At 38.8% G+C, this 27,486-nt stretch overlaps 2 protein-coding genes across 5 annotated transcripts in view; one reads left to right on the top strand and one right to left on the bottom strand.

Annotated features, from left to right (window-relative positions):
- The first annotated feature begins 123 nt into the window (after positions 1-123).
- On the top strand, positions 124-15,098 carry UBA5 (ubiquitin like modifier activating enzyme 5). 4 transcript variants are annotated; one of them, XM_045004413.1, is made up of 14 exons: positions 208-245; positions 382-486; positions 1,216-1,597; positions 2,800-2,845; positions 2,941-3,030; positions 6,441-6,550; positions 7,013-7,099; positions 7,884-7,968; positions 8,934-9,038; positions 9,257-9,384; positions 11,313-11,448; positions 12,213-12,288; positions 13,067-13,173; positions 13,999-15,098. In XM_045004413.1, exons 3-14 carry the CDS (start codon positions 1,449-1,451, stop codon positions 14,083-14,085), a joined length of 1,206 nt encoding a protein of 401 aa, XP_044860348.1. In that variant the 5' UTR covers positions 208-245; positions 382-486; positions 1,216-1,448; the 3' UTR covers positions 14,086-15,098. The 4 variants fall into 4 exon arrangements, with proteins under 4 accessions (XP_044860350.1, XP_044860348.1, XP_044860349.1 ...); XM_045004414.1 differs by having other exon boundaries at positions 243-261; XM_045004415.1 differs by lacking the exon at positions 382-486 and having other exon boundaries at positions 124-245.
- An 827-nt stretch (positions 15,099-15,925) lies between these two features.
- NPHP3 (nephrocystin 3) overlaps positions 15,926-27,486 on the bottom strand; it is a 40,550-nt gene continuing 28,989 nt past the window's right edge. Inside the window, exons 22-27 of the mRNA XM_045004410.1 lie at positions 27,317-27,392; positions 25,598-25,725; positions 22,692-22,932; positions 19,310-19,435; positions 18,339-18,454; positions 15,926-17,765 (exon numbers count right to left, since the gene is read on the bottom strand). Of these exons, the coding sequence (XP_044860345.1) occupies positions 17,585-17,765; positions 18,339-18,454; positions 19,310-19,435; positions 22,692-22,932; positions 25,598-25,725; positions 27,317-27,392 (868 nt within the window). The 3' untranslated portion in view covers positions 15,926-17,584. The remainder of the gene's footprint in view (positions 17,766-18,338; positions 18,455-19,309; positions 19,436-22,691; positions 22,933-25,597; positions 25,726-27,316; positions 27,393-27,486) is intronic.

Raw genomic sequence — 27,486 nt, 5'->3', positions numbered from 1 at the left:
TGAGCTACGCCAGGCGGCAGCCCACGCCCGGCGTACGCTATTGGCGCAGACAGTCCCCTGGCCTGAGGACCCTCCCCCCCTGGGCAAGGCTCGAGTAAGTTGCCTGAAGTTAGGGGATGTAGAGTGAAGGGGCCTGGGCAGCTCTGCAGTGCGAGGGAGTAGGTCGGCAAGCGGCAGTGAGAGCAAAACTAGCTCCTTCACCACTTCTCAGAGATGCCAGGAGTGTGGCAGACAGGCAGACACAGGTACTGGCACCTATGTGTATGTCACAGCCACTTTTGCAAGTTTTCCGACCAACGGTAGAGCTGATTTGGGGGGTGGGGAGGTGATGATTTAGTATAAAATGTGAACACTTCGGTCTTTGTGTTTGTTTTCATTCAGGTTTAGAAGATTCCAACCCTAGCTCTGGCCAGAGCATTTCACGTGCAATCACATTGTGACATGCGAATGACAACCTGGTTGCAATGTATCACAGACAACCACAAGGTGACTTTTAACTCACAGCTTCATCACAGCAATCATGTTGTGATGTTTAACCTACAACCATGTCACAACAGTGAGTGAAAACCATGTTGAAACATCAGCTTTTAAGCCTGCTGTGTGATGTTTAAATGAAAATGATGTTGTGACATTATCCAGATTTTTATCACAAATCTTGCTATATTCGGGGTTTTCCTTAAACTTCTAAATTCCGGAGTCAAGTGGTTGCATAAGAATTGTGGCCTTCACTTAAAAATGGAAGTTACTAGTCCTCATGGTTGGTCTGAAAGCATTGAAAATTTGAACCTTAAAGTCTCAAAAACCAGAAGACAAATATAAAGAACCCAAAATGTATTCTTTTGTAAAATCTCTTTATTTTTCAGATAAATTCCTGATTTTTAGGGGTGTGAATCAAGATTTTTTGAATGCTTAGGGTTGGTAATGCAGGATATTTTGAATCAAAACATGCCACAGATGGACCATACATGTTTATAATAACTGTGTATTCCCCGCAAGGTGTCTATCTTCTAAGTAAAAAGCAGCGTCTGTGCCTCCTGTACAATGCAGTGCATATATCGTCTATAATACCGTGCATGGCCTTATGTATGTCTCCTGTACAGAGCGATGTATCTCTGTTCCTCTAGGCAGTGTCTCTACACATGGTTATTACCAGATGCAAAGTTTTGGGCTCTGACTTCACCGGGGCACTCACTAGCATTTATTTTCTATTTACAGATCGTTATTATTATGATAATCCGTCGTGCACACACCACAGACAGCAGTAGACTCGCCACCCCCACCCCATTGCCTCCTGCAGCTCGGGCTCTTTGGTGCCCGGAACTCTCCGCGCGGGCTGGGTTGCAGCGGGGAGGACCCTGCTCGTGGGGCTCCCGGCCGGAAGCCTCCCGGGAGTGGGGACGTGTCTCTGCGCTGCCGGGCCGAGCGTGTGGCCGTCGCGAGCCGCTGCCATGGACTCGGCCAGTCTGGTGGAGGAGCTGCAGCTCCGCGTGCGGGAGCTGGAGGAGGCGCTGGCCCGGGAGCGGGGCGGCGGCGGGCAGGGCCAGCGGGCTCGCATCGAGCGGATGAGCCCGGAGGTGACCGACTCCAACCCCTACAGGTAACGGCGGGGGGCTGCCCTAGGGGAGGGGCAGCCCTGCGGGGGGGGGCACCTGCCCTATGGGGAGGGGCAGCGCTGTGGGCGTGGGGGGAAGGGACAGGGCTGCCACGGGGCGTGGGGGGAAGGGGCCCTGCCATCTGGGGACAGTGGGGGCGAGCCTGGCACGTAGGGGTTTGGGGTAGCAGGGAGGGGTGCTGCCATATGGGGTGTTGAAAAGCATGTAAGTGCTTGCAGCATCGGGGCCTTAGTGTTCTGTGCATAGATATGGGTTTCCATTCTCATTTCGTACATGTCCACTTAGCAGTTTTAAGTGTAATGAGCACAGTGGTCTTCGGTTTATTCGTTAGAAACCCAGTATGCAGAAGAGTTAAAGTCATGCTCTTCTGAAGCTAGCAGGAAATGTTTGTTTTTTTCCAAGCTGCTGTTTACAGAATGTGATGGTGATGCTAGTAGGTTGGTTTCGTGATATAGGGACATGGGGGCTTTCATTCTGAAGTGTGCCTAATACTTCAACTTTCTGAAATGCATAAACTTTAGAAATAGAATTGGAAAACAAATAAAATAAAAGGAAAAAAATATAAATTAAGGGTCTCAGATTGTTCTTGATAACAGCTAGCTACAAGTGGAAAATTTAATTATTGTAATCTGCTTTAGAGACTACTTAATATTAGATTTCAGGGAAGAGATTATAGTATCTGGTGAGAAATACGACATTTTATGTTAGTGTTGATTTCAAAGCCATTAACTCATTTTCTTTGCTTTTGAATTTATCAACATTATTATGTTTATTTTCAAATAATTTAGCATTTTACTTTAGTTTTACTCTTCCAGTCTTTAGTACATCTTTAATTGTTTGCTTAAACTTTGCTTTTTAAAAAAGTGTTATCTTAAAGGAGTACTATCATAAATATGGCTATATTCATATTCTGAATCTTTTTCTTTTAGATACCTTAGTGAAGTAGTGTAAATCTAAATATTTCAGAAATAAAATTATAGATGCTAATCCCTCTTATGCATCCCTTCTCTATAGTCAAGAATTCCACAGCATTTACTGTGTAACTGTTAATTCTATTTTGAGCTCCTCTGGGGCTTGTTCTTTGTCACAACTATTTGAGCAACAGTAAAAAGTTGAATCTCAGTGATTTGAGAGAGCTTTCCTTGACTATGTTGGATTTTTTTTTATTTGTTTTGTTTTTTCCTAGCCGCCTGATGGCATTAAAACGAATGGGAATTGTGAAAGATTATGAGGTATGATTATATTTGTTTTAGAAAATTGTTTTTTACTTCCTCTCATTCAGGCTACTTTGTAACATACTAATCTGTATTTATTTTTCTTGTTACAGAAAATCCGTACCTTTACGGTAGCAGTAGTAGGTGTTGGTGGAGTTGGCAGTGTGACTGCTGAAATGTTGACAAGATGTGGCATTGGTAAGGTAATATACATTTTCTTCATGTACCAGTAAACAGATGAACTAGTCCTGTATATAATAGGTACTGGCAAGATGGATTTCTTGTTTGAGTCTGCACCGATGTTAGTCATCTGAAGCAAACAAAAGAGTAATACTGACAAAAACATTGAAAGTGATGAGTCTTCTGAGGTAACTTGTTCTCTGTTCAAGTAGGCTAGCCTTACCTAGGGCCTAGTCCTGTATGTTGCAAATCACCCTCAGCTGGGTGCTGCACACTCTATTGGATCAGGTTCTTTCTGTATTGCTTTTAGTTCAGCCATAGAAGGCAGTGGAGGGGGAAAAGCTGTTAATAAAGATTGCGGGGGGTGGGGATGCATAATGCAGAGAAGGAAGATTGAGCACTTCTGTTTCTCAGAAAAACAAGAACAAGGGGACATTAAGTTAAACTGAGAGGCAATGAATTTAAAACAAATAAGTGGACACATTTTTTTACACAATGCACATAGAACTCATTGTCACAAGATATAGAGGCCAAGAACTTAGCAGCAGGAAAAATTAGATTTATATGGGTAACGAGAACATCCAGAGTTAATATAGTACAGGGGCTTTTAAGTGTAGGAAGGGATCTAAACATTCAGGCTTCAGGGCAAAAGCTAACCTCTATCTCTTTGGGGTTAGGAGGAAACCTTATGAGGAGTTTATATCATAACTCATCCTAATAAGCAGGTTATGTCTTTAGCTATTTTATGTAAATGATATAAAAGGTAACAAGAAAACATTCTACAAATACATTAGAAGGAAGAGCAAGGACAAGGCAGGCCTGTTATTCAATGAGGGGGAAAAAACAATAACAGAAAATGTGCAAATGGCCAAAGTGCTAAATGACTTTTTTGTTTCGGTGTTCACCAAAAAGATTAGTTGCGATTAGACGTCTAATGTAGTAAATGCCAGTGAAAATGAGGTAGGATTAGAGACTAAAATGGGGAAAGAACAAGTTAAAAATTACTTAATCGAGTTAGATGTCTTCAAATCACCTTTGCCTGATAAAATACATCCTAGAATACTCAAGGAGTCGATTGAGGAGATATCTGAACCCTTAGTGATGATCTTTGAAAAGTCATGGAAGACAGGAGAGATTCCAGAGGACTGGAAAAGGGCAAATAGAGTACCAGTCTATAAAAAGGGGAAATAAGGAGAACCCAGGGAATTACAGGCCAGTCAGCTTAACTTCAGTACCCAGAAAGATAATGGCGCAAATAATTAAGCAATCAGTTTGCAAACACCTAGATGATAATAAGCTGATAAGTAACAGGCAGCATGGATTTGTCAAGAACAAAACATGTAACACCAACCTAATAGCTTGCTTTGACAGGCTAACAAGCCTTGTGGATCAGGGGAAGTGGTAGATGTGGTATATCTTGACTTTAGTAAGGCCTTTAATACTGTATCACATGACCTTCTCATAAACAAACTAGGGAAATACAACCTAGATGGAGCTACTGTAAGATGGGTTCATAACTGGTTGGAAAACCATACCCAGAGAGTAGTTAGTTATCAGTTGTTCGCAGTCAAGCTGGAAGGGCATATTGAGTGTTGTCCCGCAGGGATTACTTCTGGGTCTGGTTCTGTTCAGTATCATCATCAATGATTTAGATACAGTAATGGCCGAGAGAGTACACTTATAAAGTTTGTGCACAATACCAAGCTGGGAGGGGTTTCAAGTGACTTGGAGGATAGGATTAAACCTCAAAATGATCAGGACAAACTGGAGAAATGGTCTGAAGTAAATAGGATGAAATTCAGGAAGGACACATGCAAAGTACTCCACTTAGGAAGGAACAATCAGTTGCACACATTCAAAATGGGAAACGAGTGCTTAGCAGTCACAAGCTAAATATGAGTCAACTGTTGCAAAAAAAAAAAAAGTAAACATAATTCTGGGATATATTAGGAGTCTTGTAAGCCACATGAGAAGTAATTCTTCCGCTCTACTCCGCACTGATTAGGCCTTAACTGGAGTATTTTGCCCAATTCTTGGTGCCACATTTCAGGAAAGATGTGGATAAATTGGAGAAAGTCCAGAGAAGAGCAACAAAAATGATTAAAGATCTAGAAAACATGACCTATGACGGAAGATGGAAAAACATTGGGTTTGTTGAGTTTGGAGAAGAGAAGACTGAAAGGGGTCATGATAACAGTTTTCAAGTACATAAAAGGTTCTTACAAAGAAGAGGGAGAAAAATTGTTCTCCTTAGCCTCTGAGGATAGGACAAGTAGGAATGGACTTAAATTGCAGCAAGGGCGGTTAGGTTGGACATTAAGAAACACTTCCTAACTGTCAGGGTGGTTAAGCACTGGAATAAATTGCCTAAGGAGGTTGTGGAATCTATCACTGGAGATTTTTAAGAGCAAGTTAGACAAACACATGCTAGGGATGCTCTAGATCAGTGGTTCTCAACCAGGGGTCCACAGGGCTATGAGCAGGTTTCAGGGGGTCTGCCAAGCAGGACCAGTGTTAGACTCACTAGGGCTCAGGACAGAAAGTCTAAGCCCTGCCACACAGGGGTGAAGCTTGGGACCCTGAACCCTGCCACCCACGGGTGAAGCAGAAGCATAAGCAACTCAGCTTTGCGGGGTGCCCTGTGACGTGGGGCCCCCCGCAACTGCCCTGCTTGCTACTCCTTAATGCCGGCCCTGGCTTTTATATGCAGAAAAACAATTATTGTGGCATAGGTGGGCCGTGGAGTTTTTATAGCATGTTGTGGGGGCCTCAGGAAAAAAAACAAGGTTAAGAACTCCTCATCTAAATAATACTTAGTCCTACCATGAGTGCAGGGGACTAGACTAGATGACCTCTCAAGGTCCCTTTCAGTCTTATGATTCTGTGATTTCTTCTGAAGCAGCTGGTAATGGCCTCTGTCTAAGACAGGATACTTGACTCTTTGGTCTACTGACCTGATACAAATTGACATATCAGATGTCCTTCTGTATTAGCTAGTCATTGAAAATGAGTAATTGTTATCTACACGCTAGATTTGCAACTCAAAAATACAATCAGAAATTAGCTTGAAATAATCAAATGTAGGAATGTCAAAAGAACAGTCACTAAAGTTAGTGTCTATTGATGTGGATAATCTGCTGAATGTTCTGCTTGTTTTAGATAAATGTGTTCTGTTAACCATCGTTCTGGTGACTTGATCTCAACAGTTTGGTGTTCTCAGGTCTTAGTGACCAGTAGTTTAGGGCCCAGTCCTGCAGTCTATACACCTCAATAATGGTTTGCACTTGAGTAGACTCAGTAAAATAGATGGAACTGCTCAGATGTATTTCTAGGATCAGGGCCTGTCACAGTTTGCTGTTTATAATACCAACATGGTGTTCATCAGCAGAGACCCATTGAAAATTCATATATATTATTATAATCTTCATTGTAGCTGCTCCTGTTTGATTATGACAAGGTGGAGTTGGCGAACATGAACAGGCTCTTCTTCCAACCTCATCAAGCTGGACTAAGTAAAGTGCAGGCAGCGGAGCATACTTTGAGGTATATAGTGGGTATCAGATATGTTTAACATGGGATGCTATTTCAAACTTAGATATTTCACTCTAAAAAAAACCCATAACAAAGTTGCATGGAGTCCAAGGACTGAGCTTCACTAGAATTTTTGCTGGTATAATCTAGGGTAGATGTAGGATTTTTTATTTATTTGTTAATGACATTTTTACACTGGAAAAGCCTTAGTGCAGATGCAGTTAGACCAGCAAAAAGTGATTTTTGCCAGTAAAGCTTTTCATTCAGAGAACTGGCATAAGCACATTTTTGCCAGTAGTGGCTGCGTCTGTGCTAGAAGGGTTTGCCAGAATAGCTATAGCAGCTAATCTTTTGTAAGCTAAGGTGTGTTTCTAAAAATTCCAGCAGTGCTTGTGATTTGGATGAGTGAGGGAGTTCTTTGAGGTTGCTACTGCATTCATTGTCACTGTTGACTGATTTTATTTTCTTTATAAGGAATATTAATCCTGATGTTCAGTTTGAAGTACATAACTACAATATCACAACAGTGGATAACTTCCAACATTTCATGGACAGAATAAGGTAAAAAAAATTTAGAAAAGCACACAACTTCTTTTGATGTTTGTTGGTAAATAAAGTCTAAAATACTCCATTGGCTTCATAATTTTTTTAAACGTTAGGCCTCCAACTGGAAAACAATCATTTTTTATGTAAAATATATGTATATAAAGACACTTTTTTGTTTCCTAGCCCTGTTATCCAAGTAGATCTTGGTAAATAGCATTTACTTTTGTCTCACTTGAAATTAAATTTGTTCCTTGTTTATATTACTGTATTTTTAGCTTCCTGCCAAATTGAAGATTCCATATGTTGTCATACTTCTTTAAAAAGACATCAAATTGCACAATCCTTTCTTTTGAGTAGCTTGACTCTCATTTCCAATGTAATTAATATCTCACAAATTAGTTCTGAAATGACTGCAGATATGTTATGCAAAGAGAAACCATTAGGGGAAATAAAAATTTATACTACACTTCTTAAAATTTGTAAAAGGTGCAAATTATACCCAGTGATATTTCCTTTAGTCTGAAATATCCTCTTAACTGAATCTCTTATGATTCCTCAGATGACCCCATTTTTAAGGACTGCCTTTTTACTTAATTCTATGGATGTCACTGCACATTTTGGATAAACAGGGTTTTATTGAATTGTTTGAGACTGTGAGTGTTAAATAGGATCCAGACTATTTTGTTAGATAGGAATATATTTCCCATCAATTTATGTAATGAAAAGAATGAAATGTCTTGACTACAATTTTAATGTGTTTTGCAAACCATCCTCATGTAAACTGTGGTATTTACTTTAGTTATGGTGGGTTAGAAGAAGGGAAACCTGTTGATCTTGTACTGAGCTGCGTGGACAACTTTGAAGCTCGTATGGCGATTAACACTGTAAGTGCAGCATCTGAGGCCTGCGCATATTCTTGTGGGTTTGCTAATACATTCTTCCATTATTATTATTTACAGAAGTTATGTGCACCATAAAGAAGGCAAAACCTTATTAAGGAGTCTGTTAGTATATGTGAAAATAAGGAAATGTGGGGAGGAAATGAGCTTTTTATTCAGTTCTTAGAGCATAAAGAGTAGACATAAAACAGATTAGATGTGATAGTAAGTAATGGTTAATAAAGGAAAAGTGTATTTTTGTTATTAAATTTTATTTGTATTGAGTCATCTTGTAAACCCTGTCTAAATTCACTAATGACTTTCTTTGTATAACTATCCTATGGAAAATTTGATAAGAATTGTTCTATTTTGATGTACATTATTAAGGCAGTATACAGTTTTTACTGTGCGGTTTTCCTTCACAGTTGTAACAAATGCAGTGTATTTTCCAAAACACACATTTTTGTTGCCATCCACCTGCTAGCTTGATCAGCATGTGTATGTATGACACATATAATAGTATAAATATAATAAATCCATGCTTGCGTGTGCATGTGTGTAAAATAAATATAATTAAAGGGAGAAAACAGTAAAGAAATTGAATAGAAAATCCTAATAAACCATATTAGACTCCTGGGCCCTGATCTGGCAACTGTGAGTTGGAGCCCTGTACATGCGCAGAGCCCAATTGATTTTTATGGCGCTCCAGACAAGTGCAGAGATCTGCTGTCCTGAATCCAATACCCATATTTGGCCTTTGATTTTTATTATTGTCAGAGTAACTAAAAAAAGGCACAGAAATAGTTTATAGTCATACCTCTTTTAATCTGACAGTTCTTTTGTCTTCTGGCTTTAAGGGGTAAAAGTCACAGATTCATCAGTGTAATAATGCATGATTTCTAATAACCTTTTGCAACAAACTTCTACAGTGTTAATTTATTGTAACTCTTGTGTATGTTTGTGATTTCAAGGCCTGCAATGAGCTTGGACAAACATGGATGGAATCTGGAGTGAGTGAAAATGCAGTCTCAGGACATATACAACTTATCATACCTGGTGAATCTGCTTGTTTTGCGGTATGCAGTCCTTGGCGAAGGGGTTCTTTTCTGAAATCTAGGATTCACTGTATTTCTAGTTTGTGCTTTTAAAAACAGGATGTGTGGTGTGAAACTGGTATTTCAAGCTATATAGCCACAGCTTGTTTTAGTTCAGAGTAATTCTGGTTATTGCCTTTGTGTGGTCTGAGGTTTTTATTCATTTTTTTTTAATGAAATTTCTTTTTTTCTCCTCCCAGTGTGCTCCCCCACTTGTAGTTGCTGCTAATATTGATGAAAAAACATTAAAGCGAGAGGGAGTTTGTGCAGCCAGCCTTCCTACCACTATGGGAGTAGTTGCAGGGATTCTTGTACAAAATGTTCTGAAGTAAGTTATTTGAATGAACTTCTGTGACTAAACTTACAGTACCTTGTTATAAAGAATACAACAGGCTTCTTTCTGATCATTAGAGCTTCACATCTTCAGGAATTTATAAGCTTATGAGATTGGTGATCTTTCTTTCCCAGTGACAGATCTGCCTTTCTTTCATACACACTCATGTACAAAGGCATTTGCTTAAAGGAGTTGATACCGAGATATGTGATAGGAGGGTATATCTACACTGCAAAACAAAACCCTATGGCAGCTAGTCTCAGAGCCTGGGTCAACTGATTCGGGTGCTGTGGGGCTAAAAATAGCATTGTAGATATTCCCGCTTGGGCTGGAATCCATACTTTGAAACCTGGTTGGAGGGGTGGGGGCGAGGGGCTCAGAGCCCATGCTCCAGCCTAAGCAGAAAAATCTACATTGCTATTTTTTAGCTCTTTAGTGTGAGCCTGAGTTAGCTGGCTCAGGCTCTGAGACTTGCTGCCACAGTTTGTTTTTTCCCTTAGTGTAGACGTATCCTGAGTCACTGAACTTTTTGTTTTGGAGCTACCATTTTCTACAGATTGTTTCAAGTGCTCTTTCGCGATACTTGTTTTTTTTTTTATTCATCTTGAATTACGAAGTCTTGAAGAATGTCAACGTGGCAGAATAACTTCTTGGTTTCCTTTGCACAAAGCATAGGAAGAGAGTTAGTCCTGCATAGTTTCTGTTCAGTGATGCAAAACAGCTATATTTTTACTGTATAGTAAAATTTTCTACAAGTAATATCACAAACTCCAGCTGTTCAAAGAACTATGTCCATGAGAAAATTTGAACAATACTTTGTGCATAAATTTGTTTCCCTTTCCTTATTTTTAAGTCTGGAAAATCGGATTTTTGTCTCTTGAGTTCGTGTGCTAAAATCCTATTTTAGACAAACTTATTCTGGGGATAATTGTCCAGATGCTGTTAGCTGCAGATGCCGAATTAAAAACAATCCAGAACTTGTGAAGTAAAACAGAGGGTTGTTTTGCCTTGAGCTACAGAGGTGTTACATTGACTTTAGTATATGTTGTGTGAATTTACATAGAGGCAGAATTTGGTTCTCTAGTAATAAATATAAGAAATTAACTGTTTTTAGTGTGTGATTTCCAAGAGGTCAGCCTGGCCTAATTTTGTAGGAGAATTAAGCCAATGTTAATTGCTTTTGAAAATTCCACCCTGACTGAATGGTATTGGACACAAGTAGGGTGGAGGGGAAGGTTGCACCATGAGACATTCTGAATGAGGGATCGGCACCCTTTGGCATGCGGCCCATCAGGGAAATCCACTGGCAGGCCAGAACTGTTTGTTTACCTGCAGTGTCCGCTGGCCCGGTTCACCGTTCCAGGCCAATGGGGGCTGTGGGAAGTGGCGCAGACCAAGGGATGTGCTGGCCACTGCTTCCCGCAGCCCCGATTGTCCTGGAACGGCAAACCCCGGTCAGTGGGAGCTGCAATCGGCCAAACCTGCCGACACTGCAGGTAAACAAACCGTCCCAGCCCACCAGCGGTTTTCCCTGACTGGCCGCGTGCCAAAGGTTGCCAATCCCTGTTATAAACTTACCATTTCCTGGGTTTGCAGTCAAGTATCAAATTTCATCCGTGATCCATCTCTCATATTTATATCTATACAAACATAGGGCCAAAATCTCATGGAGTATAATTCAGGCTAGCTCCATTATCTGATAAAGCTATGCTGATTTACACCAAGTGAGGATCTACTACATAATTTCTGAAGTTGGTATAGGTAATTTAAAACCAAATGACAGTAATTTAGAGTAACAATACAGTACCACGACTGAGGATTACAAGATATAACATCTGGAAAAAGCATTTAGGCAACTCACTCTGGATCTGCGAACAAGAAAATACTTTCATTTCACTGCAGTTCTCATTCTGTTTTTCTAGGTTTTTATTAAATTTTGGTACTGTGAGTTACTATCTTGGTTACAATGCGATGCAGGATTTCTTTCCAACTATGGCCATGAAACCAAACCCACACTGCAGTGACAAAAATTGCAGGAAACAGCAGGAAGAATACAAGGTAAAAATCCATCTGTTAATGCATGCTGAAGGTCTGTGGTAAATAAAGCAGATCATTCTGAACTGAAGCAGTGTTGACAGGCTGTTTCCTGATGGTTGCACAAACTTTAAAGTTCGATTATTTGAAATATTTTCAGAAGTATTTGTATGTCATCTTAAAGTAAAAGGTAAGCAAAGTGACTTATGAAAATTATCGATTTGCCCAGAAAAAAACAAAACAACCTAATAAAATATTTGTCGCTTAGGCCTCAATCCTGCAACCTCTTACGTATGCTTAACAGTGTGTAAAGATGACATTTAATGGATTTCTTTAAAAAATTATGCGTTGCTTTCTGATCAATAAAGAAGATTTGAACTGTTTTTTATTATTTTTTATATTGTATTAAAAATATCAAGAGTGTCACCTTTGCTCTTCTCTGCTTTTGCTCTAAGATTTGTGGAAGGTTTAAGGATGATGTATATTGTGGGCTCTCTTAGCCTCTTAATTAAAGAGTGTGAGTGTTGAATATTAAAAATCTTATTTTCCCCAAAATTTTCATTAGTCTTTGATGTTGAATTGGGGGAAGAAATCCTTTCAGGCCTTCTTTATACATAGTAAAGGAGCATGCCCTTTTTTAATCCTTTGCAGGTCACCCTTAAATGTTTCCTAAAAGGCTATAAACAAACTCACATAAATATTTAGACTGTATTAACTCTCCTCAGTCTTGCAACAAAAATAACCACAAATTCATGTTTGTGTTTTGTTATTTCATGTTGTCTCTTCAGGAAAAAAAGGCTGCACAACCAAAACAAGTAGTAGTTGAACAGGAAGAAGAAATAGTGCATGAAGACAATGACTGGGGTAAGCAATCATCTCAAACTCGAACAGACACCACCAACAAATCAAAGAATTTAACTAATCTTTATTAAACACTATCGGTTACTCACATTTTTTCACTTCTAATAAATCTGATAATTAAACTAAACCAGTTTCACATTTTGGTTCTCATACATTGAACATTTAATCTCAACACTACAGAAGTATGTTTAAATAAAATGAAAATATTTTATTTAACCTTCTTTAATCTTGTGAAAATATTCATTAGATTTTACAGGAACTTTTATACAAAACTCAAGTTTGGGTCTAAGTTTATCTGCATGTCCCTTTAAATAGCTTGTCAACAAATATTCATTATAATCAGGTTTCTGTAACATAAGGGGTTTTATTTATATAAATTCCCTGTAAGGGCATTAAAAACTGAGAAAATGCTGGGCTGAAACTGTCAGCACACTTGTCAAAAAAAATTAAATTCATATACTCTAGAAATAGTTACTCTCTGAATATTGTATTTTTAATAAAATGAAAATGTAAGTTTACTATCAGGGAAAAAAAAGTCCCTACGATGAAGGAGTTAGACTATAAAAGAGTACCCATAGGGGAGTTGAAAGGCCCATCCCTGGAGCTATTTAAAATATGTTGTAGGAATCTGACTTAAAAGGTCTCTTACTGGATGTACTGTTAAAGTACTTTTTTATTTTAATAAGCTCTGGTTGCTGCAGTTTTCATCTAATGGCAATAACTTTGATCCTCTGACTACAGTTTTTTATTTAAATAATTAGTTTGACATTTTGACACTTAGGTATTGAGCTGGTATCGGAGGTTTCAGAAGAGGAACTGAAGGCTGCTTCTGGTCCACTTCCTGATCTTCCAAAGGGAATTACAGTAGCATATACCATACCAAACAAGGTAATGTTAAATCACCCTTTTTATAGATTTATTTAATGACAGTATTAGAAGGTTCTATATTATGTGAAACTAGTCATAGAGGAAAACACTGTAAAGCAGTTGTCTGCTGTATCCTTTGGAATGTACTAAAAAGCATTCAGTTATTACATAAACTGATGAAAATACATGATAGTTATCAACTTATTACCATTTGTCCATAGTAAAACCTCATCTGTAACAATTCTAGTAAAATAATTGCATGCCTGTACATTCAATCTGAGTATATCTTACAATCAAATTATTATTGCTTGAGTCTGTACAATAAAATTATTTTAAACAATTTATTAGCTTGAAGCTGCTGAGGGCAACAGGAATTAATGAATTTCAGTTTCTCTATTTGTATTGAGGTTTAAGCACACTGAGGAATTCCCCAATTGTTTAGACAGGCAAAACCATTTTTACAAATTTATAGAATCATAGAATGTCAGGGTTGGAAGAGACCTCAGGAGGTCATCTAGTCCAATCCCCAACTACAAATTACTTTTATCCTTTAAAAGAAAGATGCAGTCAAATTACCATAAAACTGAAGCTCGGTCACCGGGAAATCTGACTTTCATATTTATGCATCAAAAACTCATTTTCTTAAATCCTAATCAGAATGGAGTTTACCAGTGGATTTTGGGGCACACACACAAAACTGTAAATGGCAATGGAATAGCTTATGTTGTAATGTTTGGGCCTGATCTTGCAAGAACTCTGTATTCTGAACTCCTTGGGTCCGTTATATCCTGTTTTATTCAGAGCAAAGAAACTAAATATTTCCCTTCCCCCTCCTTTTGCTAATAGGAAGAGAATGTTGTAGCTGGGGAAACAACAGTGGCAGAATCTGAGGAAAGCCTAGAAGAACTCATGGCCAAGATGAAGAACATGTAGGCAAATGGAATATTGAATTTAACATTTGGGATCTTGCACTAGAGCTGAATCAAGAAATATCACAAGAAATAAGATCCTGTAAGAAATTCCTTTCTTAAAACTTGAACTTTTGGTAAAACAGAACTATAAAAACTTGGAGATGGCATCTCATAACTGTATTCTGCTGTCTATATACTGCTTTAAAATACAAAGTTGTACTACTGTAAGTTTTCATTTCTCATCATGCTAGGGTCCAAATCTCTAGGGGAAAATTAAAGATAATAGACAAACTGACACAAAAAAAGTAAGCATCGCACATGATGTGGAATGATATTCCACATGTTGGCAATATGGGGGAAATTAAAGGTGGAGTAACCTTATCTGGATAGAGTGGTTCAGGGGATTGATAATGGAGTCTTTAACATGTACATTACCGCTTCAAATGTAAACCAGATTTGTGGTAGTTGTAAGCATCCTGCTGGCTACTGTTCAATGGACTATGCTGTCTAAGTTTGTAGTGTGGCTGTACCTGTGTTGTGGGTAAATGGAAGGCTTCAATCTTTTCATAGGCCATAAATTTCACTAGAAAAATTTTAAAGGGTTCAGTGATTTGTCAGTTTGTGTCACATCCCTATTCTTTCATAAACAAGTATTTATGTATGTATTGCTTTGTGTTTGATAGTGGTGTGAGTATGCAGTTGTAAGGCACAAGTGTTTTGGTATGAATTCTTTGTTACTGGGTCAATGACTGAGTTGACCAAAACAGCTCCTAGCATGTCATCACTGCAGCTGATGAGAATTTTTACTATGTAAACACATGGCTATGACTTATCACTGAAAAAAATTAACTGCACAGGAAACTTCAGTCTTCTCAAAAACACCTAAAAACCATTCTTTGTTTACTTTTAAAATCTAGTTATTTAGCTCAGGGGTTCTCAAACTGGGGATTGGAACCCCTCAGGGAGTCACAAGGTTATTACATGGGGGGGTTGCAAGCTGTCAGCCTCTACCCCAAACCCTGCTTTGCCTCCAGCATTTATAATGACGTTAAATATATTTTTTAAGTGTTTTTAATTTGTAAGGGGGGGTCACACTCAGAGGCTTGCTGGGTGAAAGGGGTCACCAGTACAAAAGTTTGAGAACCCTGATTTAGCTACTACTTTACATGGCTGACAGCTTTATAAAAAAGCAACTATTTACAATTTTATCCTATGTACAGTTTTACAAAAATAATTTTATATATGTATTAATTACTATTAGAGAGATGATGTTAGTGTATGCAAAATAGTTCTTGACTGACTATAGTTAGCAAAGCAACTTTTACACTTGCCCATTCCAAATTGTAAAGTGAGGTGGTGGAGTCAAGACCTAACTTTGCCGATGATTGTGTACCAGTGCTTAAAACTAATTAAAAAAAAAAAAAGCCCTGTGGCTGATGATGATTTTCACCTTTGCAATTAAAGCATATTGGAATTTAGAAGTCTAAAAAGAACCATGGTATTTCTCTGACTGAGAAATCTAGTGGAAATGTCTGATTTTTTTGTAACTCAGTGAACAAATACACTTCAATGCTGTATATTTTTGCTAACTTTGTTCATTTATGTGGTAAGCTACAATATACTATCAACTTAAATTTTTTAACAGTGAATCTTAATAATGAGACCTTGCTATGGGTCTGTACCATTAAATCTCCGCTGATACACTGGAAGACACTATCAGTTTTGATGTGGAGTTCTACTGTGTTCATTAAGTTACATAGAATTTGGCTTATACCAAATATACAAACGCTTCAATTTCATGTACGAATAGGACTTGGTAGGATATGTTTTCTACAGAAGGAGAATCAAGAGAGCTATTACACTTGTTTCGGACACCATTACAAAGAAGTCAAACATCCGTCTGTTTGTAATTTAGAAGATTACAATTTTTGTCCAGATAAAAACAGCTTTTCCTATGCTGCAAGAACCTCATAGCGTTTGTGTAGTCTGTTAGAAATTTCTTCTTCAACTAAGTTTTAGTGCTCAATGTCAGTTTTGATTTTGTACATTTTTAATTGCAGCACTATAAAACTAATCGTTCCCAAGTTACATTCTTATTTAAATATTTCTTTTTCTATTCAGAAAAAATGCTGAAGGAAGGGGAGAGTGCGGAATTGACTTAATTGCTCACCGTAAAAGGGGGAAAAAGGAGAAGATATAGTATCCCTTTGAGATAAACAGCCTCGGCACTTTAACACTAGCTGAATAAATGGATTAGTTCACCAATGAAGTTTCCTCATAGATCTGACACTGAACTCTAAAGTATGAAAAGGAGTGTTATTTTTAAATTCGTGAATTTATTAAATTTATTCTATTGTTTGTAAACAAACAGACTTAATTGATCATTGTAACTAACTGGGAGAAATACTCCATTGTAAGTTTAATACAAATCAGTTTACTGCTATTCATTGATGCTATTCTGTTCTTTCTTCTGGTTAATACAAGTATGCTTGTATACTGGAGTTTAATGAGCAGTTTCTCTCTATTAAAATTGAGAGGTGTGCGCCAGTCCCCAATTAATTCATAATATTTTTCTCTCAGGTTACTCATTGAAAAAGCATATTCCTACTAAAAATAAGTGGATATAACTGACACCTATTAAAAAGCTTTAGCTAAAGAGGACAAAAATATCAGTCAGAGCTTTTCTACGTCATCAGTTCATGACAAGCTGGGGTGTAAATCTACAATGCATTAGCATGCTGAACACTCAGAGGCCGTGTGGACTTGCTACCATGCACTAAAAGTTCTATAGTGCACTTCAATCTATTTCAAACAGAGTTTAAATCAAAGCACACAATAGAAATTTGTGTGTGGTATCAGGGTCCCAATGGCCAGTTAGTGTGAAGGCTGGTGGGCTGTAGATTTACACCCAGGCTTGCCATGCACAAACTGACCACATAGACAAGCCCCCTCTCAACAACCATGATCTAAAAACTCAAAAGCATGTCTTACTAAGAACCCTTTTCCTTCTTTTGGTGGAAACACAATATATGGGTCTCAAAAGTACTGTGTCCCTGAACAACAAACTGTTCCTGAAAAGACGGAAAGATACAAACACCATAACAGTGTGGACACTGAAGGAACTGACGTGGAATAACAACTAGTACCTGTTTTATTGATTATACCCTGCAGCTCACAGGTCCTCTACTAAAAAGAGGTATAGAGAAAAAACAAAACTGATGTTTTCTGGCATTACAGCTACCGTCTGAACAAGTAACTAACAGAACACACTCAGCAGTCTTTCATTAAATACCTGTGTGTAACACAGAAGTAACTCTGTACCACATGATCCACAAAAAAACTGGCATGAACGGAAATATTTTAAACTAAAATGTAAAACTTTTTTCATATATTCATTCATCACAAACACTTTGTCTCCTAAAAATCATTTTTTTTTAAATCTCTGAAGCATGCTCAGATTTATTTTAAGTACTTAACCATCAAGCATTCTTCACTAGCATTTGTATTTGTGCCAGTTTGCATCACCTTTGTCCATGGTCTAGAAAAACATTTGGAGATAATGTACTTCTTAAACTGAAAGTGTCTCCACTTGACGAGGGCCGGGAAGCTGCTTTTCCTCCGATCAACAAAGTCTCTGCTTCTTTGATTTCCATGGCTCTCTTGTACAGCTCGGCAGCCTTCTCGAAATCTCCTCCTTCATAGCTTTGGGAGAGAAACCAAAATTTAACCAAACCCGTCCCACCAACTCACTCCTGTACTGAAATCGGCAAAAATCTTTCTTAAGGCCGAGTTAAGATTGCCTGGTGTTAGCTTGTGCCCTTCCAGGACATTGAGTTCAGCTAAAATTTCTGAAAACAAGGAAATACAAAGGTAAGGTAAGGGACCATACAATCTTCACTCTTCCCTAATGGAGCTGGCACTAGCCACTAGGAATTTTCAGCATGCACTCCAGCTGCATTCACTGTGTTAAGTGTAACTATATTGCATAGTGGAGGAATAAATTGGAAGAGTTGTGATTGTGATAGGACAAGACTTGGATCCAAGTCCCTCCATGTTGTCAAAGGAAAGAGGTGCATATGTACCTCAAGGTTCTAGTCTGCATCATTTCAGACTGTCACCCTACTATAATTAACGCAGTTACCAACATTGTTTACATTTTAGCCCCCAACTTGCCTAATAAAGCATTTTCTATTGATATAATTATTCACATTTGTTAATTTTTTAATGGAAGCAGTTCCCTATATTAGGTGATGGGAGAAAAATATCTGTCCTTACCTCAACACAGCTAAGTTTTTTAGTGTTTCTCCCACACGAGGATGCATATGACCAAAACTGTCTTCATAAATCTTTAATGCACATTCATACAGAGGTAAGGCTTCAATGTGCTTTTTCTTTTTGGGTGGGAGAAGGAAAACAAGATGAAAACCAGTTGTTTAAATAGGTATTACACATACTATTTGGTTTCTACAAACTGTATAGGCACATCCTAGACTTAAGTTTCTTTGCTAAACCAAAACAGTGTTTTGTTTTTAAAAGAACTGCTGTTTACATAAGAGTGAGACACAAAGCAACCTAAAAGATTTGGACACCCAATTCCCATTAATTTTATGATAATTGGGGTCAGAGTTCCTTAGGTGGGTTCGAAAGTCTCATCCTAAATGAATAGGTTATAAACTACCAAACGCATTCCTGGGTTTTAGCGAATGAGCTGTAACCTCTTATTGAAAGTCAGGTTTACAGATCCCAAGCAACATAACAGAACGATATATGAAGTAGAAGTGTTTACTGTTATTGATACTAAGGAAACAAATGGATGGTAAGATCTTGGTAAATGTTTCTTTCTCTCTGACCTATATTAGGTATGGTGTAGAAAGTCTAGAACTGCAGTCTTATCAGAGCTTAAAAGACTAGGCAAGACTACACTTGATCAGTGTGCATGAAGGAGTGCCAGAATTTCAGTAGGTAATGCTCCCTCAGTCAGTACTAAACCAGTGCTTTAGATGTAGTTTTAAACCAAAGGCCGTGATTTATATGATTTATTAAAAATCCCATGGTCTTTTTTTTACAAGATTAAAGGGATTAACTTAACCTTTCACCCCGGCTAAATTCCAATCAGTACAATCACATTATCTTCTTTCAGATTGTAAAAATGTACATGAGATTGAATTCCCTGAGGGTGTCCTTTTTATATGCTGTTAAATTTCAGATATATAATTGCTGAAATATATAAGATAGGAAAAACCTACCATCTGACAATAAAGAACAGCCAGGTTTACCAAGGCAGTAGCTACGCTAGGGTGCTTTGGACCAAACGATTTTTGTCGAATTTCAACGGCCAACTCATACAGAGGCACTGCCTTGTCAAGCTTTCCCTAGAAAACAAACCACTGTTAAAACCAGACATGTGGTTATAGCAGGCCTATATGCATATATCATTTTTTTGTGAATAAAGAGCTTAGAAAAGTTGTCATTGCTTTCAGGACAAGAAAGGTCACTTAAACCTTGCAGGATTGGACCCTTAATGAATATCTACAATAAACCATTCCTGTTGATCATTATTAATGGTCCGAGTGCCTTCAACTCCCATTTAAGTCCTTCCAGGTACTATCTCTAGCTTTGATTACTTCTCAAGCATGTTCCTTCCAATAGTAACTACAAGAGAGAGTGTTTAAAAGGTTTGTTTCATTCTTGTCCATCAAAAAATTTTCTCCATCCCCTGCAGCTCTATTCCCCACCCTTACTACACATGGCAGAGGCGTGAGTTGATTTTCAGCAAATAGTTCTAGTGGATCTTAATTTTACAGATGTCGGAAGGGAAACTTACCAGCAAATTTTGTTCCACTCCAGATTTGTATCTGCTCCCTTCCTTGTATCTGCTTCATTGGATGTACTGAGTTAGTGATGATTTTTTTTTTTTAACTTGGGGCATGTATTTGGGATTCTATTTCTGGAATATGGATGTTTGACATTTAGCATGAAATGGAAATTCAGGAACATGTCTAAGGTAGTTTTGGATGTGTAAAGTCTGCAGTTTTTTCTGTTTCTTCACACACACCAGCTATGATTTTATATCAAGAGGTAACTGTCTACAGTCAAGTATCTAATTATTCTTTATTCTCTTCCCTTCCACTAATTCATTTATGTTTATCCAAGCACAGCAGTGTTTTTTTTCTGAGAGTCAACTGCAGCAGTCTGAAATGGGAAAAGCTCATGTGATCTCAAGCCATTTCAGAATGCTACTGGAGGTGTTAGCTGCAAAAGCACAGGAACAGTCTGGCCAAGAAATAAGTTTACAGGATTCTTCCTGTAGTAAAATGAGGCCCTAAAACATAAACTCTTGTGTCAGAGGCCCAGTCTGAGGCCTGAAGCCTGAACCAAAGTACTTTCAGGCATTGCTAAGCAAAAGCTGGGCTGTGAGCCAGAGGCAGGCCTCACTCACAGAAGTTGGTGAGAAGAGGGTTGCTAGAAGCAGGTGCATCTTAAAGACAGGGTCAAAAGGACTGCATGATAGATAGTTCTATCTGTTTGAAACAACATGATCAAAGGAGGAGACAGTACCCTAATGAGCCAATGGGTTGTACTTCAATATGTCAGTAGGGATGAGTAATCAGTCCTGTAACTATAAAAGGAGGTCCGGGAGTGCGCATCTTTGTCTGGCCTCGGGGGCAGTGGAAAGTCCCCCCACTGACTGAGCCGGTCCAGTGCTACAGGGTAAAAATTCGTAGTATGTCTTGTAGAGTCTACGGGAAACTATTACTGTGCTTCGTTTGACAATAAACCTGGTGTCATAAACAGATAGTTAAGGGTTAATGCCTCATTTACCTGTAAAGGGTTAAGAAGTTTACCTAGCCTAGCTGACACCTGACCAGAGGAACCAATGGGGGAACAAGATGTTTCAAAAGGAAGGAGGGAAGTTTCCTTTGTTTAGTCAGTTTCAGCGGAGTGAAAAAGATCAAGGAACCAGCCTCTTCTCAGAGTAGTAAGTTTTAGAAAGGAATAAATAGGTTTATGTTTATTTTCTTTTGTGAATTGTCTTGGTGCCATTAAGGGAATTATCAAATTGGGTATTCTTGTGTGTATTAAGATTTTTGCCCAGGAGAACATCCTGTGTTTTCAATCTATTGTCTGTGAGATTAGCGGATATGCTGTCCCCAGAGGGTTTTTTTTTCCTTTCTTTCTTTTACCTTTCTTTTCTTTAATTAAAAGCCTTTTAAGAACTTGATTGATTTTTTTCCCTGTTTTTTTTAGATCTAAGGGAATTGGATCTGGACTCACCAGGGATTGGTGGGGGGAAAAAGGGAGGGGGAAGGAGTATTTCTTCCTTATTTTTGAGATCCAAGGGAATTGGATCTGGACTCACCAGGGAATTGGTGGGGGGAAAAAGGGAGGGGGAAGGAGTATTTCTTCCTTATTTTTGAGATCCAAGGGAATTGGATCTGGACTCACCAGGGAATTGGTGGAGGAGTCTCTCAAGGCTACCCAGGGAGGGGAAGGTTTTGGGAGGAAAGGGAGTGATCCAGGTACTCAGAAATTCTGGATGGTGGCAGCGAGACCAGATTTAAGCTGGTAATTAAGCTTAGAAGTGTCCATGCAGGTCCCCACAGCTGTACCCTAAAGTTCAGAGTGGGGGTGAGACCTATGACACCTGGCCAGGTGCCTTCATACCTTACCAGAATCTGTGGTCTTTGGGGTTTCTCTCGGGGTCTGCTGGGGCAGCACACAGAGGGAACAGGCACAAAGCTGACTTATCATCATCGAACAAGAGCTGAGCACCACACCGGTAGCTACTGACAACACTTCCAATTTAGAAGAATGGCAAAATGCAAGAATGCAGAAAGAAACACTCAGCTACCATCACTCTATTCTGAATTTGAACTCTTCGTGTAACAGTTGGAAATTTTAGGGTTCATGATCTGCCTAGCCGCAAGGCTGAGGACAGATTACAATATTCCTATAGACAGGGATTCCCCTTCATATAGGGCTAGTCAATTGACAGTTAACATTTATAAGGTATTTTGAAAATATAAATTACTATTATCATCACAGTGTTCTACACCAGAGTGATTGCTTATTTTTCACTGAACTGAAGTAGAAATGGCTCAAGATACCCACACAGAGAGCTGCTGCCAGTTCTATTATAAATACTTAGATGGCTGACAGGGTTCATATGTAAAAATTAGGAGAAATTATTCTCAGGTGCCAAAAATATAGTGTCTGATGGGAACAAATGCTTGCAAAGGATGCTGCATACAGTATGCAGAGGAACTCAAAATAGGAAAGTGGAGAAGAGATTCCCTGGCAACAGCCATAATTCTGTCTTCTAACTGAGTTGTTTCCTTTATGGTAAATATACTGGCTGAATATATTTGCCTGAATGAAGTTAAAGGAAAAGCTTGTAGGTGCCCAATACACTGAAGACATTATTCAAGAACGACTTTTCTTTAGGAAAATATCCCACAGAGCTCCTAGGGGGCACAAAAACAGAGACAACTTTATCTACTTAAATTTTTTTTGTGCATTTCTGGAGGATGCTGATATCCAAACTCTTTTTGATACTCTGCCTCTTTTGGGATGGAAAGAGCAAGACGTTATTTTTAAATGATGTATAAAACACACAGACACACTTACCAGCTTTTTGTAGAGTACTGCAAGGTGTTTCACAGTGTAAGCCAGTGAGGGATGATCAGGGGCTAGTGCTCGCCTCCTAATTTCTAAAGCTCTTTCATACAGTTCCTCAGCCTTATCGTAGTGTTTCTTTTCATTGTACAAAGCTGCCAGATTGTTCAAAGACTGCGCACAGTCTGAGTGGTCTGGTCCCAGGACCCTCTCCCTCATTTCTAGGGAGCGCTTCAGAAAAAGTTCAGCTGTCCTACAAACAAATTCACACAACAATATTCCAAAGATTAAATGTGTGCATTCCATGAAAGCTACTTTTGTACCTGCAGAAGTGCCATTGTATTCTAATAGACATTTCAGCTGCCTCTAGTGAAACAAATACAGCAGAGCAACTCAATTAAACAGGCTTAGTGAGTAACTGTATATCCAAACACGAAAGACAGACAATAGGTAACAATACACTGTCTAATTGAAAGAATGTAATTATAGAGTTAACCAGAGCACCAAATGCAATCTCAGAACATTAATACCAGTTTCCCAAAAGCTAGCACTTTAGGTCAGTTGGGTCAATTTTTTTTCTTATATTACATTATCTTGTGAGTATTCCTTTTGAGTCTGATCTGCACTCTTTTTTATACAAGTAACCCTTACTCATGTGAGTAATCCCACTGGCTTCAATGTAACTCCTCCCAGGAGTAACATTCATGAAACAAGTAGCAGGATCAGGTAAAACAATTCTGGAACTATATAAAAATTCAGAAAGTAGCAAGTTAGAATTCCCTTTGCAAACAATTGTAAAGCCCATAAAAGAAATAGGTTTATAAACAAGAGGCTCAGCTGCTATAATCTACACATTAAGATCTATCCTAAGGCTTTCTCTGAAGTAATTGTTCAAGTGTCTATCCTATCAAATAGTTATGTATTTTATTACATTTACTATTTTCCCTCTGTGACAAAAAGAAAGTGATTCCCCATAGAATCCCTGTATGCAATATCCATTACAGCTAGGTAGTTTGTCATCCTGACACACACACATTCTATGTCACCCTATTCTTGAGACAGGTCAGTTTAGTAAATTGGAAATATCTGTTTCACAGTAGATGGAGAGAAGGACTAATATATACACAAAAGATGGGTTCAAGCCTGGAGTCACCTTGTGGGAGCCAAAGGAGTGCTCCCTACATAACGGCTACAGGCTTACATTTATCAGTTGATACAAACAAATTCGCTTCTATCACTGATTCTCTTCAGCTGCATCAAACTATCAAAAAGGCCCTTTTAATGGTTGATTCAGAACTACAGCACAGTACTCTGTTTCAAAACGCAATAACAAACTTTCATCTTTACTAGAAGACAGTGTGCCATTTTCCTCACCAATTAAATTGGGGGGAAAGAGCTACAGGAAAAAGGGAGCATCTGAAAAAATTGCAGCTGAACTGACAGACTGTGGAGTATACAATGATCTCACATGGCAGATTTTACAGCTATCAGTCATTTATCGTCAGTGACTTTGGCCTGACTACATGATAGGTAAAACAAGAAATAACATACATGCATCAACTGTTACAAGTCAATTCTCATTACTAGGATTTTGCACTAACTAGTGGCTATACATGTAAACACTCTAAACCACAACATATTTTAACTTCTTTATTCTGCCACTAAGATCCTCACATTCAGATACCAAAAAAAATAAAAAATAAAAAAAAAATCTAAAAGGACTTAAAGACTTGAGGGGAAATTCTGTGTTGCACTTCTAAGAGGCACAGCAAAAAAAGAATAGGAGTTAAGGTGGCTTTAAAGCATTCTCCCATTTCAGGGCTACTTCAGGTATCTGAGAGAATCTCAATGTAACTTACACAGCTCGGGGAGGAGGGGCTATGTTAAAGAACATCTGCAGGTTTCCCTGTGGGCTGAGCTTGCAGGGCTGTGGCCCTGACACATCACAGCCTCTGAACTGGGGCTTGCGAGGCGGCCCTTAGGAGACAGTTTCTTGTGCTAGGGGAATTCTCTCCTGGCCAGTTATGGTGCCTCTTTACGCTGCTCTGGCCCTTTTGCACATCATAAAGGAACCAGAGTAGAGACAAGGATCTCACCTATAATATATACGTACAATTCATTACTTTCTTTGTAGGACTGGCATTTTGAATGCTATAAAAGAAAAAAAAACCCTTGCTGTTAGAATTTTATAAAAGAGTCTGATGTAATAGAGAACCATGGTAGAGAGGACATAAAATATCCCTGTAGCTGGGTGCTGGTGCAAAGGCACCTAATTAGCCCTTGCTCAGCCAGCCCCAATCAGGGGAAATAGATTGGGGCTGGGGAGAAGCCTGGTGCCGGGCCTTTAGAATTGGCTGCACCTGTGGGCCTGAGGATTCAAGGGCTTATAAAGGCTGGCTGGCGGCCAGAAGGAGGTCAGTCTCCAGGCTGAAGGCAGACTCTGTTTAGGCGAGGAGATTATCAGGCCCGCAAGCTCTGTACATAGCATAACACTGGTAGTGGGAGAATGTTGTGTAAATAAAGCCATGGGGGCTGCATAACTAGAAGCCTCTCTAAGCTTTATTGGGGCAACCAGTGGGCCCCAGGAAGAGAGGCAGGCAGAGGACTTGTCACAATCCCCTATATTAACAACTAGTGATAGTTAAATTTAATGTAGTAGTACATCAGTTCTAAAATAGGAAATGCAGTGATGTGTTAAATAGCCAGATGCCAATGACACTCACTGTACAGCAGACTTCAGATACTATGAGTGAATTTCATAACAGAAAACTAAAAGAAATTGGAAATTGCACTGTCTTTAGTATCTGAAAGCATTTAGTCTTATCACTGGGAATTTTTCATGTGGTTCCATATAATGTGTCTCATTAGATATAAGAAAGAGAGAGGGAATCTATGACTCTGTGACAAACATTACTTACTCAAGATTATTCTGCAGATAATAGAGAACTCCAAGCTCATTCAGGGTTCGAGCATTATCTGGTGTGTCTTTGCCTAACGTGAGCTCTTCCAGCTGCAAGGCTCGTTGACGTAGAAGAGCAAATCCAAACTAAATCAAAGCACAAGGTAATGAAAGTCCATCAGCATCAAAAGTTTAATATCTACAACTGAAATTCACTCCTGTGCAGAAGGACAGCACAAGGCCTTGTGCCAAATAGACCCCATGTAAGCCCTATTTTGAAAATTAAGGGTTGCATAGGCCTTTTGTTGGTCTCTGCATGGGGGTGAATTACACCCAGTATGCCTCCATGAAATCACAGAACTGGAAGGGACATCGAGAGGTCATCTAGTCCAGTCCCCTGCCTCATGGCAGGACTAAGTATTAACTAGAACATCCCTGACAGGTGTTTGTCTAACCTGCTCATAAAAATCTTCTATGATGGAGATTCCACAACCTCCCTAGGCAATTTGTTCCAGTGCTTAACCACCCTGACAGTTAAGAAGTTTTTCCTAATGTCCAACCTAAACCTCCCTTGATGCAATTTAAGCCCATTGCTTCTTCTCCTATCCTCAGAGGTTAAGAAAAACTATTTTTCTCCTCCCTCCTTGTAACAATCTTTTACATACTTGAAAACTGTTATGTCCCCTCTCAGTCTTCTCTTTTCCATACAAAACAAACCCAATTTTTTCTATCTTCTCTCCTAGGTCATGTGTTCTAGATTTTTAATAATTTTTGTCACTCTTCTCTGGACTCTAACTTATCCACATCTTTCATGAAATGTGGCACCCAGTACTGGACACCATACTCCAACTGAGGCCTAATCAGCGCGGAGTACAGCGGAAGAATTACTTCTCGTGTCTTGCTTACAACACTCCTGCTAATACATCCCAGAATGATGTTTGCTTTTTTAGCAACAGCGTTACACTGTTGACTCATATTTAGTTCATGGTCCACTATGACCCCCAGATCCCTTTCCGCAGTATTTCTTCCTAGGCAGTCATTTCCCATTTTGTATGTGTATAACTGATTGTACCTTCCTAAGTGGAATACTTTGCATTTGTCCTTACTGAAATTCATCCTATTTACTTCACATCATTTCTCCAGTTTGTCCAGATCATTTTGAATTTTTATCCTATCCTTGCAACCCCTCCCAGCTTGTTATCATCCGCAGACTTTATAAGTGTGCTCTCTATGCCATTATCTAAATCACTGAAGTGCCATAAAAAGGAAGCACACTCTTAGGGCATCATCCTTAAACCACTACCAAGTATACTGCTTACTGGCATTGTCACCATTGTGACATTGTTATCTATGGTAGTAGGCACTATGCACAGTAGTGTTGTAGAATTAGGTCCTCAGTTACCTCCTACAGAGCAATTTCTCTAGTTTCCTTTCAACAACATATAGTCTCAGCATGAAATTTGAATCCCCAAAGTCTGACATTTGGAGGGTTTCTATATCCACTTATTTATTTTCCATCACCCACCACTATATTCCAGTTGTATTTATCCACCTTTATTTCCAGTGAGGTTGAAAGAGCAGAAACCAATGCTGCTCCTAAAGTGGTTAAGATGGCAAACTTTCAATTATCAAAAGCACTTAAGCATCAGATTTTTAGAACACCTCCTCAAAGACACTTAATCAAAATAGGGGCTAGCTGTGGCTTTGTTGAATGGATGATGAAGTATCAAATCTTTACCAAATTGCCTTTCCGCCTTGCTGCTTTTTGTCGCATTTTAAAGGATTTTTTCCTCAGCTGTTCAGCTTGTTCATATCTGAAAATAGTTATTTAAAATGTTAGAACACCATACATGGCAAAAGTATACATTTTGGGTTAGATTTTCAAAATGCCACCTAAGTGACTTAAGA

This window comes from Mauremys mutica, chromosome 2, assembly GCF_020497125.1.
Source record: "Mauremys mutica isolate MM-2020 ecotype Southern chromosome 2, ASM2049712v1, whole genome shotgun sequence".
NCBI classification, from domain to species: Eukaryota; Metazoa; Chordata; order Testudines; family Geoemydidae; genus Mauremys; species Mauremys mutica.
Note: the sequence above shows the minus strand (reverse complement) of the source record. Positions and strands in the feature narration are given on the sequence as shown.